General features: G+C 47.7%; 1 protein-coding gene across 1 annotated transcript in view; it reads left to right on the forward strand.

Moving 5' to 3' along the window:
* The window catches only part of PPP1R16B (protein phosphatase 1 regulatory subunit 16B), a 45322-nt gene that overhangs the window by 23084 nt on the left and 6020 nt on the right, over positions 1–16218 (forward strand). Inside the window, exons 2-5 of the mRNA XM_013947097.2 lie at positions 10041–10111; positions 12464–12609; positions 14884–14987; positions 15294–15418. Of these exons, the coding sequence (XP_013802551.1) occupies positions 10041–10111; positions 12464–12609; positions 14884–14987; positions 15294–15418 (446 nt within the window). The remainder of the gene's footprint in view (positions 1–10040; positions 10112–12463; positions 12610–14883; positions 14988–15293; positions 15419–16218) is intronic.

Here is a 16218-nt window from a genome sequence, read left to right on the forward strand (position 1 = left end):
CTTCGGCCGCGTGCCGTGGCGCAGTTGTTTGCTGCCGGCGACAGCTGCCTGCGGCCCCGCGCAGCTCTGCGCCGGGGCTGGCGTCGGGCTGCCTCGGAGGCTGCTGCGGGGCAGCAGCTGCGGGGTGAACGCTGGAGATCACGGGGTTTCTTCTGGATTCCAGGGGTTTGGCCTGAAAAGCAAATTAAATGCACTTTTGTTGTTGATGCAAAATAAGTTCCTGACTTGTGCGGTTTCTCTTTGTGTGAGAAGCATTCAAATGAAGATTGAAAGGGAGCTGGCTTGCAGCTCCGGAGGAGAAGTGGGATTTGGTCTGCCCTGAAAGCTTGTGAACTTCTGGCATGTGGGCTTGCAAGAGGGGAGAGGGGGGAAGAAAAAGAGAAAGGTTGTCGTTGCCAGCTGGCTGCTGAAGATCAGGAAAGGTTGGTTACAAAATGTAGGCTCGGCTACCAGGCGTGCTTCGTTCTCCACCTTGGTCGTGGCATTATTCCTGATTCTTAGTTAAACGAAGTCTGCCTTCCTGCCTTGAGCCCTTCAAACGACCTTGCTTCCCTCCCTCATTGGCTTTCTGTTAGTCCTCTTTTCCCAGCCCAATTCCCCAGCGCAGTGTGCAAATAGTCCCCTGGTTTGTGCTGAAAGGTGGAGACCTTCCCAAGGGAACAACGCCGGCCAAGAGCCGCTGTTGAGCGACAGGGTCGGTTTTTCTTTTGTAAATATCCGTGTACACAGTTACCTAATTCTGTCACATAAGAGGTTCACCGCGCGGTCCGGTCTGTTTGCCTTAGAAGCCGTTAGCGTTAAGGCTTCAGCCGAAGTAATTCAGCTGAGGAGCTGAGCAAGCGAGAGCGGAGAAGGGAAGGAGAGCTTTCTTGGGCTGGGGCTGGGACCGTGGGGCGCTGTCGCGGCTGTGCCGGGGACCGGCTCCGTGACCTTGGCAAAGAAACCGGAGCCTCCGGAGTCTCGGTCTAACTTGGTCTGCGATGTCACGTCTGAACTGAGGCGAGTGCTGCTAGCGAAGCCCCCGGGGACGGTCTGGAGCGCGCTCCGCTACGGCGCAGGGCAGGCGGAGAGCTCTGGGTGACACACGCTGCTGAAATTCAGATCGCTGAATCGCTTAAGAAGTGCTGCTGAATGATTACGTGTCACGAAAGCAGAAGGGCTGCTGCAGATCAGCAGGTGCTTCGCTGGTAAAGTTCAGGTTGCTTCTAAGCTTGCATGAAAGTGGGTGGGTTTTTCTTTTTTTGCTTTTTTTCCCCTGTAGTGTTTGCTTTTTAAAAGGAAACCACAACCTCTTAAAAAAAAAAAAAAAAAAAGGCTGGGGGAGGGGAGGGGGAACTTTCTACTTCATAGCCGTTTCCCTTCCAGCATCTAGAGGAAGTTGTGCTATTGAGCGGGGGGTGATGTTGCTTCAGCAGATGATACTTGAACTACTGAAGTGCCCCCGCAGCCCTCCGTGCGGTGCAGCGGTGCGTGCGCGGCACATGCGGGCTGGAGGAGGCCTGGCGGGTGACACCAGCTCCTGCTGTGGCTCTTCCCACAAAGCGAGTTTTTAGAGGGCTCTGTTACAAAGCGTGTCTTCCCATGCTGCACTTCAAGGTCTGAAAGCCTGGTTAAGACGGGTGCACGGCATCCTCTGCTCCATGAATGCCGTGATCCATGGGATCAGGCTTAGATGTGTGATTTGATCTTGTGTCTCTTAAAGATCCTCACTCCAAATGTGCTCATCCAGAACTAAACGGAGACAAATTTGAAGGAACCAACTAAACATGCTGATCAAGGTCAGAGTGGATGCTCCCGAGGGTGCAAAAGGCACTGAAGAAGCCAGAGCAGCTGGAGATTCCCCAAAGACAAGGGCAAGGTTAGAGAAGCACAGCAAGGAAAGAGTCTCTATAAACTGGAGACAGACTCAGAAGCAGAGAAGGGTCTGGAAGTGACTCGCTGGCTGTAGCCAGCCAGGCCTGCTGGTGCTCTCCCTGGCTGCAGTCAGCGGACTGTCACTGGTGGGAACTGAGATACGAACTCATGGCAGCTTGAAAAGCAGCTATATACTTCCCCATCCCCTCTACCAAAGCTTCTTTTCCTTTACTCTAATAGAAACTTTCCTGTTTTATAGTTGAGAATCCTAAAAACATTCATGCAATTCGGGTCAATGCTCAGCTGCATAGCTGAGCGCATAGAATGCCTGAAATACTGTTGGATGTAGGCTGTTGACTCTGGAACCTAATAATGCTTTAAAATGGCGACGTGAACTATTTCCTGCTATACCGAACATGTTAGAGTATCCCACCGTGAATATTGGCATATATGGAGCTTGGGGTGGTATTGCAGTTCTGCTTCTCAGGCAGTGATCGCCTGTTAAGTTATTGGGTTAATGTAAATGGGGAAGATCTTCATGTACTCAGAAGACAGCTGACAAATTTTACCTCCTGACACCACTACTCCCTTTTATCTAAACATTTCTTAAGCTGTAATTTCTATAAAGCCAATTAATTTTTTTACTGCTTTTCCTTTTTGGTGCCCTGAAAGATTTATTTTCTAATAGGCTTAGTACAGACTTTGCAGATGATGACTGCTGCATGTCTTAGTAGCTAGATACATCAAAAGTAGTCTTTGAACAGGTAGTTAAGTGGGATCTTCTGTGCTACTCAGATAAAAGGCTTTGATGTTGTGTTGTCTGAATGGATTTGCATGTGTTCTCATGACTGCTGAGTGGAGTTTTTTGCGGGAAGAGATCTGGAACTAGCTGCAGCAATAGGAGAACAGGAGGTCCTGGTACAGGAGGTCCTTCATCAACCTCTGCCTGGAACATGACGGAAAGTGAGATGTATTGGTTGGCTGTGTTTGTTTTGTTTTGTTTTTCTTTGCTTCAAACCCAATATTTAAGGTGCTCTCTCCTTCATTCCCCACTTTCTGTTGGTGCTCCCTGCTCAGCCGGCTCCGACAGCTAGCAGGTTAATTCCCGCTGCATGGGGCGCAGGGGAGGGCTGGCGTCTAACTTCTAAGGCGGTGAATTCTGCAGAGCGGCAAGGTGCCTAAAAAACCAGCATTGCTCTGCTCATTGCTACAGCTCCTGTATTGTCCTTGTGAAACTTGGCCATGGTCTCCTCGATCCATCGTTCCGTAAGTTTGACTTAATTTCTTTTAGCGCTCTTTAAACAAGCACAATCCATAGAAAACGTCTACTCCAAAGTGACTCTTAAAGAGCGGAGAGGGCTCTTTCGCAGCCCAGGTGTCACTGTCACAGTGATTTTGGGAGATCTGCTCTCCTGGCTCCCTGCCCACAGAAATCCTGCTGAAGGCAGCTGAGCCCGAAGGTTATATAAAACACTCATCCCTTCAAGCCCATCATCGGTTTAAAAACCATACCAAAATGATTTATGCAATTTTCCAATAACAGATGAGGACCGGGAAACCGAGAAAATAATCTCTGACTTCAGTTTTCCTTTATGTGTTCGGTAGGTCTCTGTGGACCAATTTCACTGTTAGTCTTTGTGCAGGAAGAGAGTATGCGGATGCTTTTTTTAACATGAAGCTACGTCCTTAAAAGGGCTTGTCAGATGCTGGCATCCTGTAATTTTTATTTTCTCTATTGAAATGAATTTGTTTTTGTTTCTGCTGTGTCCTTTGAGCATTGCTGGTTGCAGATGGGTGACTTGCATGCTGTAACTTATCTGAATTATCCCGGGTGGATGGCATCTGTAAAAGAAAGATGCTTCAGCATCACTAGTGCTAAAGTCTGTAGAGGCAGAGCAAGAAAAACGTGGGATGCCCAGGGTTTGGGCGCCTGGCTGCGGCCCGTTGATCAAAGCGAGCGTCTTGCCATAGACAGGAGCTCCCTTAGAGTATTCTGCTTTGTGCTCCAGCACGGCGGCGGTGGTTAGGAGTCACAGCACGGAAGCAAAAAATGATTGTAATAGACATTAAGGGGGCGGAAGTGTTGGACTCTATGCAAAAAATAAAGCGGATGTTGCCAACCCGCACTTTGCTGTAGAAATAAAACCTGTATACAAACCAGGCCCCCATGCCTGCTTCCAAGCTCTGCAGAAAGAGCCTCCCCTCAGAAGCATGTTTCTGGGGGCTGAGAAGGGTGCGTGCTGTTGAGCCACGAGCATTAAAATCAGAAATAGTTTTTTCCTTGAGAGAAGCAGCACCTGGGCTGATATAACCGCATGAAATGTTCTTGCCCGTGTGAGTATGGCGTGAAGCAGATGGGACTCTGCTGGCCTCTGTCCAAACTTCCCATATTTTGTGTGCACGAGTATATTAGCAGGAATGTGCGTGCCCAGCTATAAACTAGGTGGGAAGTGTCTTAACAGGCTTTGAAACTTCCCGAGAAAGCTCTGTGATCAATCATGATGGGACGTCTCTGCTGCTAGCTGAGCAGGCAAACTGGCCCATATTTATTTTTAGACAGTCCAAATGTTTGAAGCTGTCTGAGTGTGGGTTTGTTATTTGTGGGGGTTTTCGTCTTTCAGAAAGCTTCAGGGAGCAGCAGAGTTTATCAATGGACCGAGATGGGCTCTCGGTTGCGTGTTGCAGGGAACGGAGGACAAGGCTGAGTATATTCACCCTGCTATTGCTCAGAGTGTAGACATGCTCTCAAATATGAATATGCCGTATTGGGGACCTGCATGCTATGCTGGCAAAGGGCTCGTAGCTTCAGTGCCGCTTTTATTGGCAAAGTTTCTGCCGTGCGATAAACATTCCTGCAGAAGCAATGCAGCTTTGCAAGCAGCTGAACCCATCCAGAGGACAGTGACTGGCAGGTTGAGGATCATGTCTTTCGAGACCTTTGCTAGCGCATGTAGGTGGCACAGGCACCACCAGTATATCACTAGAAGTAATGCTGGGAAGAGTTTCTTGTAGTAAACTGGGTTTTTGATTAAAGCTATGTCTGGGTGGAAATGACTTGTACTTGATGTATGAAAGTGTGTATCTTAATGCAAATGAAATTTCTGTTGGTTTTTATTGAATGAAATCAGGTCTAAATGTACAAGAATTCTTCCACTGCTTTGGAAACCTCAATGCAATGGCAGCTTTTAAAGGTGGCTCAAGAACCAGGAAGCGAAATAGAAGAGTTTAAATATCATTTTCCAAACTAAATTGTTGAGTGCAAAGGATCAAAATAAACCTAGATTAAAAAAAAACCTAATGGCCTCTGTGTGTGTGTGTGTGTAACACTGGGCACATTGGTAAACCTGCTTGCTCAGTCTGGACAGCTTGCACTGCATATATGTCAGAGGAATCAGGTCTTCCTATCAGAAAGGTTTTTCTCCCCCCCCCCCCCCCCCCCCCGCCAGTATTAGGGTCAGTTGGCTTTTATTTATTTTTTCCTCTTTCTTTCTTACAAGTTAGTAATACTTAAGGTATGCAAAAGTTGGGTATAGATGGGAATGTAATAGTATCCAGAATTTTATGGTGTAGCTTTTTTATATAGGGGGAACTACATTGGCAAAGGCGTTTTTCTCCACAAAAAAGTTTTCATCTGGTTTAGGAGGTTTTCTGGAACAACTGTTTCCAGTATAAACCTGGTGTGAGGTAACGTAGGTGAAAAATGGTAACCTCTCTTTAGGTGAGAGACCTGATTACCCCACCCTGAATCTTCCTTGGGACCTTTGCGGTGGCTTCTTTGTCTTCACCCAAACGTATAGGTTTTAGGGAGAGTGAGGCCTGGACAAGACTGGGAGGGAAGGGATCTCCTGCGGAGTGGGTTTGTTGGTGTACGGGGAGGAGAATCTGTTTGGGCTGCCCAAGGACGTGTGATTGAGGATGACTTAAAACCTGGTCATTTTAGGATGTATTTTCGCAGCTGTCATGGGAGCTTTTTCCATTTTAACACAGCCCAGATGTAAGTGATAAAATATAAATTGAAGATTAATGTGCACCATCTTGGTGTGTGAGCAGTTCAATTATAGGCAGAACAAGAAGAATAATGGAAAATACATTTGAATGATTGTTCGGTTAATATAATTTGCAATGAATTATTCACAACAATTTGTTCACCCAGCTCTTATTGTAATCATTTTCATTCCTTCATTTGCAATGCATTTGAAACAGCTTCCCACAACTCGCGCTTGACATGTAATAAAGTATATCCATGCATCGAGCCCCTTCTGCTGCCTCCCCCGCCTACGTGCGAAGAAGGACAGATTTCAAAGAGCTCAGCATTTTAGGCACTGAGCTCTCTTTAAGAAGTTAATCAGAAGTGTTAAAGTGGAGGCTGCTGCTGCTGAACACTCAAATGTGACCCATAAAAGCCCATTCTGTAGGGCTCAGTGCGACCTCGGCTCTGTTTAAGCTAGCAGTGATTTGGTCGGTCACCACTAAGGCCTGTATTGATGTACTATCTGAGCACTCCTTGGGTTCTCCTCTTTCCTTCTTACAAAGCTGGTGGAAACCTTGGTTATGAGTGAATCTTGTCTACTGACCATCTGAACAAAGATATGAGCTTTCAAAACACCTATTTCCATTGCTACACTCTGTGTGTATTTTGGGGTGATCTTTCTCTCGTGAGTGATGTGTAGAGGCTTTAGACGACATCTGTATTTGGAACAGAACTTGGCCAGCTGATATCAGTTGATTAATCTGCTTCCTTGGTAGCTGAAGTGCATGTGTTGTGCTGGTGTGGCATCTTTAGTCCACGGAAGAGGGAGGAGAAGGTGCTCTTGCACCTCCCTGCACGTGGCCCTGGGCGTTCTCGGGCAGAAGCAGTGTGCTCGGTCAGGTCCAGGTTTCTTGCGTTATGTTTTTAAGCAGCTGAGCAGATCTATTGGCAATGCTGCAGCATTTTAATTGCCATACCATCTTTCAGCACTGCAAAACGTTGCGCCTGCGTCCCCCTTTCCTATTCTCAGGCACTGGCAAATCCACAAATGTGTATTTCTCCTAAATTCCATCAGAAAGGAGGGCTTGTTCTGCCTGGCCCCTGAGGAAAGACAGTAGGCTTTAAGCCAGGTGGTGGGCACAGGGGAGCCTCCACGTCCCTCTGGAAGCTTGCAGGAAGCCGTGGGTGATGAAGGGTCCCCATCCTCTTCCCACCGCTGGTACTCGGCTCCCCATCTCCATGCTCCAGCTTGCCACGGGTCCCTTCAGCAGCACCCGGGGCACCTGTGGGTATGTGGAGCGTGCCCTCGCCTGCTTGCTTTGCTGCCAGTTTAATGGAGTAAGGCAAGCTGCGGGCTCAGCACCCGGCGGAAACAAGAGGGCTTATGCAGAGAGGAAAGGAAGGGGATAACGCGGGATGGGCAGGCAGGACGAGCAGGGAGCGAGCAGGCAGCCAGCGAGGAGGCAGCTGTAAGTCCTGATTATCTCATTTCACGTTGGCCGTGGGACAGCGGCGTGGGCTTCCTCACTGACAGGTGGCTGCATCACAGCAGGTCCCCTCCAAAGCAATGGTGGTGGATAAGGTGGTCGCTAAACAGGCAAGTGAGATGGCCCCGTGGACCACACCGCAGGGTGAGTTCTGAAGAGCAGCCACCGCGTGCAGCTCTCCCTGCGTCGACCATGCCCAGCTTCCTGGGGTGCTGGGGGAAGCTGGGCCGGACCTGGGCCCTGGCCTGCTATGGGCTTGCTGGGGTGCTGGGTAAATCGCCTCACCTGTAAAATGGGGTATATGTAGCAGAAAATTGCTGTTCTTGGAAACTTCTGCCTGACTGTCAGGATTTGCTGTCTGGAGCATAGGGAATGAGTGAATACTGAAGACAATGTCCTTCTGATTTTGGAGATAAAGGCTGGGACTCATTGCTGCCCAGCTCTTTGCTCCTATTGCAGAACCTCTAGATGCAAACTTAAGCTTCAGACTAATGGGAAAGGAGTTTCAGCTCTTCTTTAAGTGATGTTTGCCCAGGTTCCTAGGTACCCCAGCCATAAATAGCTTCATTGCCTTGGTCTACGACCTTGTGTGATCTCCACTACCACCTCAACACATCAAAGCAGGCAGGAACATAGGTTGTCTTCTGTGGTATGGAAATACCATCCTTTATTCTGAAGCCTAAGGGTAAAGGGTACTGAGCAGTTATAGTCTCAGAGGCTCAGCATCTTGGAAGACGGGAGCCTGACTGATGTAACATGAGATTGGGGGGGGATAAGGATAGTCCATAACAAGCTGGGATTTATGCTACTGCTTCTTCGCCATGGAGGGACAGCACTTGTAAGGTTAATCTGCCAGCATCTACTTGTCCAAACCTGCGTAATCGGGCAAAACATGATTATGGAGCTGCATGTCGTTAGTACACAATGGCTCTTAAATGACTGAGATTGAATTAAACCCCTAATGGCAAAGCATCCAAAGTAAATAACAGGAAACACAGCTCCACTGGTGAATGACGTGCCCATCAGTCAGCTCCTATTAGGAGAGCAGGAACTTGGGGCTAGCCAGCAACAGTCGTAGAAGCACAGTCATTAAATTGGATATACTGGCTGGGGTTCAGCACTTCTTACAGCGAGCGTGCAAGTGTCAAGAGGTGTGTGTGAGCTGAGTGTAGGCGTGAGCTTCCTGCACTGGCCGCCTTAGCTGGAAAAAACTTAGCTTCTGCAGACTGACATGTGGTGAGGGGGTTTTGTTCTTGTCTTATTCTGCTTTTTTTTATATCGGTTTTACCTAGTAGGTAAAGCAAAAGGAAATTCCAACATTGTTTCACCTGACCCAAAACAAATCTTGTGATATCAAGGGTCTGATACCACTTCGGTCCATTTTTGTCTTCCTTTTCAGTCACTTCAAAACAGTGGCTTCTAAACCAAATTTCACTTTGGTTTCAATTTTACTTTCTGGCAAGTATGTTTTCCAGATCTTTTAGACAAAAGCTTCGTAGATCAACGTCGATGTCATCGCAGACACGTTTTCTACTGAGGAAATTTCTCATGTTCTGCTCTGGGTGCCAAAATAAGTGCTGTTGTCCTCAGGACAGCTCTGCAGACTATTTTCCCTGGGGACTTGTCAAAAGAGCTCCCTTGAATAGTGGGGAAAGTGATCTGTAAAAATCAGCCCAAGCAGAGGCTGCAGGGTGCTTTGCAGATGACCAACGTTGCAGTCTTTGACTGCGAACTCTAAAAATGTTTATTGCCCTTTTAGCCTCATTAGTGTTCCTTATTTTGCAGCTCTGGTTTCTCTTAATGGTTACATCCTTGCCAACAAATAAGATGGGACTTGAATATCTGTTGCTATGCTGGCCCTACGGAAACGCTTAGGAACCTCTGGCTTATGCCTGCACTGAGTGACGTTTGAGCTGGGAAGAGCTTTAGATAGTGAAATCTCTGGAGAAAAAACAGGGGATGCGAATGTAAACAATGGAAGACAGGTGTAAATCATCAAAATCTGCCTGTGATGTTGAATTTCAAGCATTCGTGGTATTGCTATTAGATTACTTTCTCTGCCAGCCTTCTTGCTATTACCCTGTGCAAAATCTGTACCCCACAGCAAACTTTGTTTTACCTAGGGACAGGTGGCTTTCTTCAAATTCCCAACAACTGATGTGAAGTGTCCAAAGCAACCCCAGCATATTTTAGATGTGTCAGGCTTCTGACCGTACTATCTGTTTGGGACTGTTTGGAATCTGTGTCTCAGACTGATCACTTCTTGAAGTAAGACTTCATCCCCCCACTGTGGGGTCTCTCTTACAGTGGTAGCTTGGGACCTGAAAATCACTGACTGCTTTTGAGCTCCACTGTGCTGTAGTGTGGAGAGGTTGCACTCAAAGATGTTGCAAAAGAGAAGATAAAAATTTCAATTGTTCCGGCACAGCAGTATGAAAATGATAGGCGTAGGAATGAGGTCTCCATTTGGAATGAAGTTAGTGGGAAAATTGTATGCTGCTGCTCTCTACTGGATAAAATTGGGAAGGCCTGTGCACCCCAGCATTGCGGGTGCTGTGTTGGGGCTCTTGGCCACGAGCTGTAGGGCAGCTCCTGCTGCCTGCCCGCGCCAGGACACCCTGACTGTGCAGGAACCTCTTGCTTGCTGGTGGTCAGGGCTTTCTGGGAACCAGAGGTGTGCTAGGATTATTGACCTAATTCTCCTTTCTTCCCGTCTTCCTCCCTTCCAGTGTGTTACCTACTGAAGAGCAATATCAGCCCGGACCTGTGCAATGAAGATGGATTAACTGCACTGCATCAGGTGAGGCTTTGGGGAGAGGTCCCTGCTCCCTGCAGCTTCTCAGTGTCGCATCTTCCCGGCTGCCTGAGGAGCGGGACCCTCGGAGCAGACCTGCCCGGGGCTGACCGCCTTGGAGAATGGAGAACGCTGCAGTATTTCATTTTGTTCATCATCTAAAGCAGTTTTTTACCATGTTGTGCTGGGGACTGCTGCTTCCTGGAGAGCAAACTGGGATCAAACCCTTCTCTTGCTGTATCCCCAACTTTGGTCAGTGATGGGAAGAGCTCAGGAGCTGGGATTTGGTTTCAGACATGAACAACAACATTTCTCCCACTCCTTAATCTTTATAGGGCTGGGCTGCAGACTCTTGAAGTAGGTAAACTCAAATTCCTTCAAGAGACTACTGCAACCCACCAGTTTTGAAAGTGGTTTAGTTAAATGGCGCACAAGACGTTCAGAGAGCCTGCGCACCATTTGCTGTGCTCTCTGTCTGCTTTTGAGAGGCTCGGTGACTTCCAAAGGTCAGTTCGAGAGACCAGCTCGCCATCGTACTGGTCTGTATGTCTGCGTCCCTCCTGAGAGCATTCACACTGACGATGCCATGAGGGTTTCTGGTTGTCTTCCTCAGGTCTCCATCCCCACCCCTCCTCCTGAGTCCTGATTTTCAGTGCAAAAGCAGCAGGCGAGTCAGAGTGCCCAAAGTCTGTGGGCTGCGCAGTGACCGGCAGCTGCCGCCTCCGCTGCCAAGGGGAACAGTAGAGCGGTTGTTGGACTTGCTCTGCAGGCGGCACGGGGACTCTGAAGTTTTCTCTCCATTAGTTCCCGCTGTAAATGCTCCCATTGACTTGGGATTTCGGAGGCTTCTGCAAGTCACTCTCTCCCTTCAGAGCTGGATGGATGTTTGCTTAAAAATGCAAACTGGCTCCTAGAAGAATAAAGGCTCCCTGCTACCAGGACATTATCCTGCACACAAAGGGAAACACAGGCAGCCCACGACACTGGCAGCCTCAGTGCTTTCACTGCCAGCTTCTGAAGCCGTGGAGAATCCCAGCTAGCCCACTAAAGGACCAGTTATTGTAAAGGCGCATTTTTGGGGGGGTGAGGCGAGGATTTTGCCTTAACTGGAATTAACTTGAATCCCTGAACAGAGAGGATTTGCCAAATGAACGGTGTTGCCCGTAATGGTGGCTTCCCATGAAGGATGCAGCTTATAGTTTGGTGATAACTTGGCTCTGTGACAGGCAGGATTTTAACCTCACTTCCATGTATAAACAGTAAACAGAAATAGCAATGCACAAAGGGTCTTTGTCACTCAGCTGCCAAAATGCTTGTTCTGGGTGTAATTCAGCTCTGTTAAAAGCCTGTATTGCAATGCTGAGCTATTTAAGTCTCCAATTTGGGTCTTCAGTAACGCGTAGACCGTTGAACAGGCTTCCTGCACAAGACTGAATCTTATTTTAGTGTCTTTATCACACACACACTCATGCTGGGAAGTGAGGATGAGGTGGATTAAAGAGCAAATTCAGTCTTCCCCAAAGGGGAGCAGTCCAGGCCCTTCTTGCAGGCTGCTTGGGGGACAGTGCTGTATGTGCGTCCAGGATCCTGTGCTTAGGAAGAAGGTCACCACAAGGAGGCAGTCAAGCAAACAGAAAAGCCCCTTTTTCATTCTGTTCTTTAGACCTGCGATGAAGGCTCATTGGGACAATTTGTGTGCTTCCCTTACAAAAGAGATGTAAATGTATTTTAGGCTATGAAGAGAAGGAATAAACACCAGAATAAAATTATCAGACTCTAAATGCTGTCAAAATGCCCAATTTAATGCACTTTGAAGGGGGCCGATTTTTTCACGAAATGAAAAATGCCCTCATAATTTTGGGAATCCAACATAAATCTCTTCAGATAACTCTGGTAGTAGCTTGAGTTGCTGAGACTTTTACTCATCACATGCCAGTGTGAGGATTCTCCCTAGGAAAAGGGAATTTCAGCCCCATCCCTTAATATGGTGTTACACTGGTTGTGTTGAATTCCTGCTATGTCTGCTCTTGAATATGAAAGATCCAGTGACACAGAAGCTTTGTGCCTCTCTTACTATTGCTTCCCCGCTGATTCTGTCCCCAAAACACAAGACTCCATAAAACGCCAGTGACCTTCAGTACATCCAGTGTAGGTGTTCTGCATGATGGCTTTCTGCCGTGGTTGTGCTGAATTTGATGTATGATCCCATTGGAGATGCTGGTGGACTGCAGGAGGCACTGCAGGAAAAAGTAGGTCCCCTTGTCCAGTTACCCTGGCAATACCAAGAGGGTATGAGCCCTGATCTTCCCTAAATTAAAAAAAAAAAAAAATCACCTGTCTGCATCTCTTGCTTACCAGTGCTGCATAGACAACTATGAAGAGATAGTCAAACTTCTCCTCAACCACGGGGCCAATGTCAACGCCAAGGACAACGAGCTGTGGACTCCATTGCATGCAGCAGCTACTTGTGGTCATATCAACCTGGTGAAGATCCTCATCCAGCAGTAGGTGGCTTTTTGTGTCTATTCTTTCCTGCAAGTCTGATTCTACCCATAGCTTCTGCTGATGCTGGTGGAACCTGAGACTGCTTGGTACCCTGCAAGATTGGAGCAGTTGTGGCCATTCCCTGCTTTTGGGCTGTACAGGGGACTCCTTGCTGTGGGGGGAAAGAGGGTGGAGGAGGAAGAGGAGGAAGGCTGAGGAGAAGCAGTAAAACCCCAGGTGACTTGACTAAGTTTTGTGAAGCTTCTGGGAACTGGGCATAAATTTCCACCTGCGGCTTGTGTTCTGGTGTGTAGGCGCTTGTGTTTGTGCTTGTTGAATCGTGCTCACAGTAAGGGGTAGAAACAGGAACAGCCAGTAGGATCCATTCTCAAGCTTTTAAACACCACTTCAAGTCTCCCAGCCATAGAGAGTCACTGATGCAGGAGGACAGGATGTTCTTATAGCTCAAATACTAGGATGAACTGGCTTCTCTTAGTGGGTCTTAATTAGTAACCACTTAGCTTATTGTAATGTGTTTGTTCCCCAGCTGTGACACAGGATGCTCATACTGGACCTTCCGCTTGCCTTTACAAAGGCCTTAAAGCTTAACTCTTTCCTAGACTTGCTGGTGAGGAGGAGGATGAAGGTAGATGTGTTTTGAGGTATACTATGAGCAACATTTAATGAGCACCTTCTGTGAACCCTGTCTGGAGCAGATAGTCTTGGCTCTGTACGGAGCCTCCTCCTTCGTTTGCTGAGTGCCTGTTTAGTGGGCAGAGCGTGCTTTGGGGGTATTAACATGCTGCCTTGCACAAGCAGTGCCTGTTGTTTGTACCCCAGGGATGTCCCTTGTCCCTGGAATGCTGTCATTTGGGAGACTAGCACTGAAATTTTGGTCCTTTTTTCTTGGCCTTTTAATGAAGGAAGTGAGGCAGAGGAATGCAAATGATAATCCCTTGGAAGACAATCCACTTGGGATAGGAAATTTTCGGATGAGGGGAGAAAAATGGAGCAAGCAATTAAAATGTGGAACAATATAGTGTATTCCTGACTGACAGCTGAGGATAAGGGAGCATCATGGGCACGGGTGGCAGGCTGAGGAACTAGAGCTTGTGTTCGGGCCCCTAGATACCATAGGTTGCCCTGTATTGACTAGTTGCTAGCAAATTCAGACTCTAGTAACCTAACGTCATGATCCCGTGCTCAGAAACAGTCTTCCCCAGACTTCTGAGGATTGGGGTTATTCGCTTTCTGTAGTATACAGAATAGTGTGGGGCTGCTGCGATCAAAGTTGTGCTTTATAACAGGTATTATGTACCAAATGCCTTGTTAAGCCCTGACACGGAAGGCAGTCTTACTGGTGGTGGGACCTGGATCCCTTGGAGACCACCAGAGGAAGCAGCCTAGAAGAGATGCCCAGTTTCTTGCTTTTTTGTTTGCTGGTTAAGCTGACCCTGGTACTTTGCAAATGTGAATTTCAGTGTAGTTTGTTCTGGTCAGGCAGAGGGAGGGGGAAAAAAAGGAAAGAGAATCTAAATGCAACTGGATCCTGTCTGCTGTCCTTCAAAGGTTGCTGACTTTTGAGGCAGATCAGAGCTCAGCTCAGTGGGGCTGCTTAGTACATAGCTAAAATGGCATAGCTCAGGAGATGTTGCAAATTTTCTACCGTGTTGTGGGAATACGGGGACAGTGATCAATTTAGGTGGCTATTCTGCTTCCAGAAGGTGACCTCTTGGAGTTGATACAGATATAAACTAAAAGAAATACTTTTGAACAATCAGAAAGAAAAAAATACTAGTTGCCAGGATTTTTTTTTTTTTAAATCATTATTTTTTGTCAATGTGCCCTTGGCTAGATTGAAGGCTTCCAAACTCTTCTGGTCCTTGCAAACTTTTCATTGAAGGACTGCCAGATCCCCAGATAGCAAGCACCTGGGAGTTGCTTGGCATTGTTTTCCGGAAATTCAGTGAATAAATTACTTCTAGCACTGAGAAGCTGCTGGTCTGTCCAGCGCTGGGAAAAGAGGTAGGATTAGGGGAGAGCAGGGAAGGCTTAGTGTCTCATGTTCAGTTACTGCGGGTTCCTTGCATCCTGTGAAGGAGGCAACTTGCCTCTACTTCTGGAATTTATCTTCCCTCTTCATAGCTGCATGGCTTCTCTTCAAATTTGTCTCATCTCACACAAATCTTGGTGACATTTGGGCAGCTATAAAACCTGTCCCAACGATTGGCCTTGCCTGCTCTGTGATGTCTGGGGTCCTTTATTTGTATATCAATGCAATTTTCTTCTTGCAGTGGAGCAGACTTATTGGCAGTAAATGCAGATGGCAACATGCCGTATGACCTCTGTGAAGATGAGCCAACCCTGGATGTCATTGAGACTTGCATGGCATATCAAGGTAAGGAGACTGAGTACATGAAAACTACATAAGTGGGCCAATGTGGTACTAAAAATTGCCTTGATTTGCCTCTGGAGAAAAGCCGAAAGCTGCTGCCTGGCACAATTTCTTGCAACCTAACTCTGTCTAGTTTCTCTGATTCCTGAATTGTGATTAGGGGTGAAGGACAGTTGTCAGTCCCCTTAGCCATACAGCCCTCTCTGAGAAGGGGGGGAATCACATCAACCAGGAATTAAATATAACTTTACTCAGCCAATGGAGGCAGAAACCATTTCCTGCTCTTCTTTCTAACTGGGATTTTAACAGGAATTACACAGGAAAAAATCAACGAGATGCGGGCTGCTCCAGAGCAGGTCATGATCTGCGACATCCATGATATACTGGCGACTGGACAGGACCTGAACAGGACAGATGCCCAAGGTGCTACACTGGTGAGTGAAACTGCCGCAGTTCCACCTTTGTCCTCCTTCAGCCTCCGCGTTACGAAACCTGCCCTGCGGCAGGAGGTTATACAAAATCACAAGGTGCAAGTTTGGTGAGAGGAGAGAGGCAACTGGTTGGTCTTTTTCCCTGATTATTGCCGCATAGGAACAAGCGCTGTCCACGAGTACAGCTGGCTTAAGCTAGGGTCTAACCCTGCTCTTCTTGAAGAGAGTCCCTTGCTCATATGAGCTCTGCCGTCCAAGAGCTCAGACACGGTAATAAGGCTGCTGGGCTCCTGTGTCGTGTCCGACAGTGGTCGGCAGCAACTGCTTCATAAGAAAGGCACAAGAAATCCTGCGACGAGGAGGTGCAGAACATGGTGCTTATGCTGAGCTCTGGGGAGACAGGGTTGAAAGGCCTCCCAGGAACGTTTCGCTTCTGGCTAATGCCGATGTCTGACTTGAGTCCCACATGGGAGCATGGGAGATTCCTCTGATTTTAATGGGAGCAGGATCGGGCGCTGGGCCCTCTGGAGACTTGATCTCCTGTTGTCTTTCTGCTTTGCCTGGTGTCTGGCTAGTGCAGAGTGAAGCAAGTGTCCTGTTTATTCACACAGCACTTGCTCCTTGGGCAGAGGAGAGCATCCAGACCCAATGTACAGCACAAGGCAACTGGGCATCGGGTTTGACCGGACAACCCTAGCCCTCTTCCCTTCTTTTTTACTTGCAATAGGTTTCTTAAACCTTCACTTACAGTGCTCCAGAGTTATGGAAAGTTCAGAAACGCTGTCATACATGTTGGGACCTGC

This window comes from Apteryx mantelli, chromosome 18, assembly GCF_036417845.1.
Source record: "Apteryx mantelli isolate bAptMan1 chromosome 18, bAptMan1.hap1, whole genome shotgun sequence".
Classification (NCBI taxonomy): Eukaryota; Metazoa; Chordata; class Aves; order Apterygiformes; family Apterygidae; genus Apteryx; species Apteryx mantelli.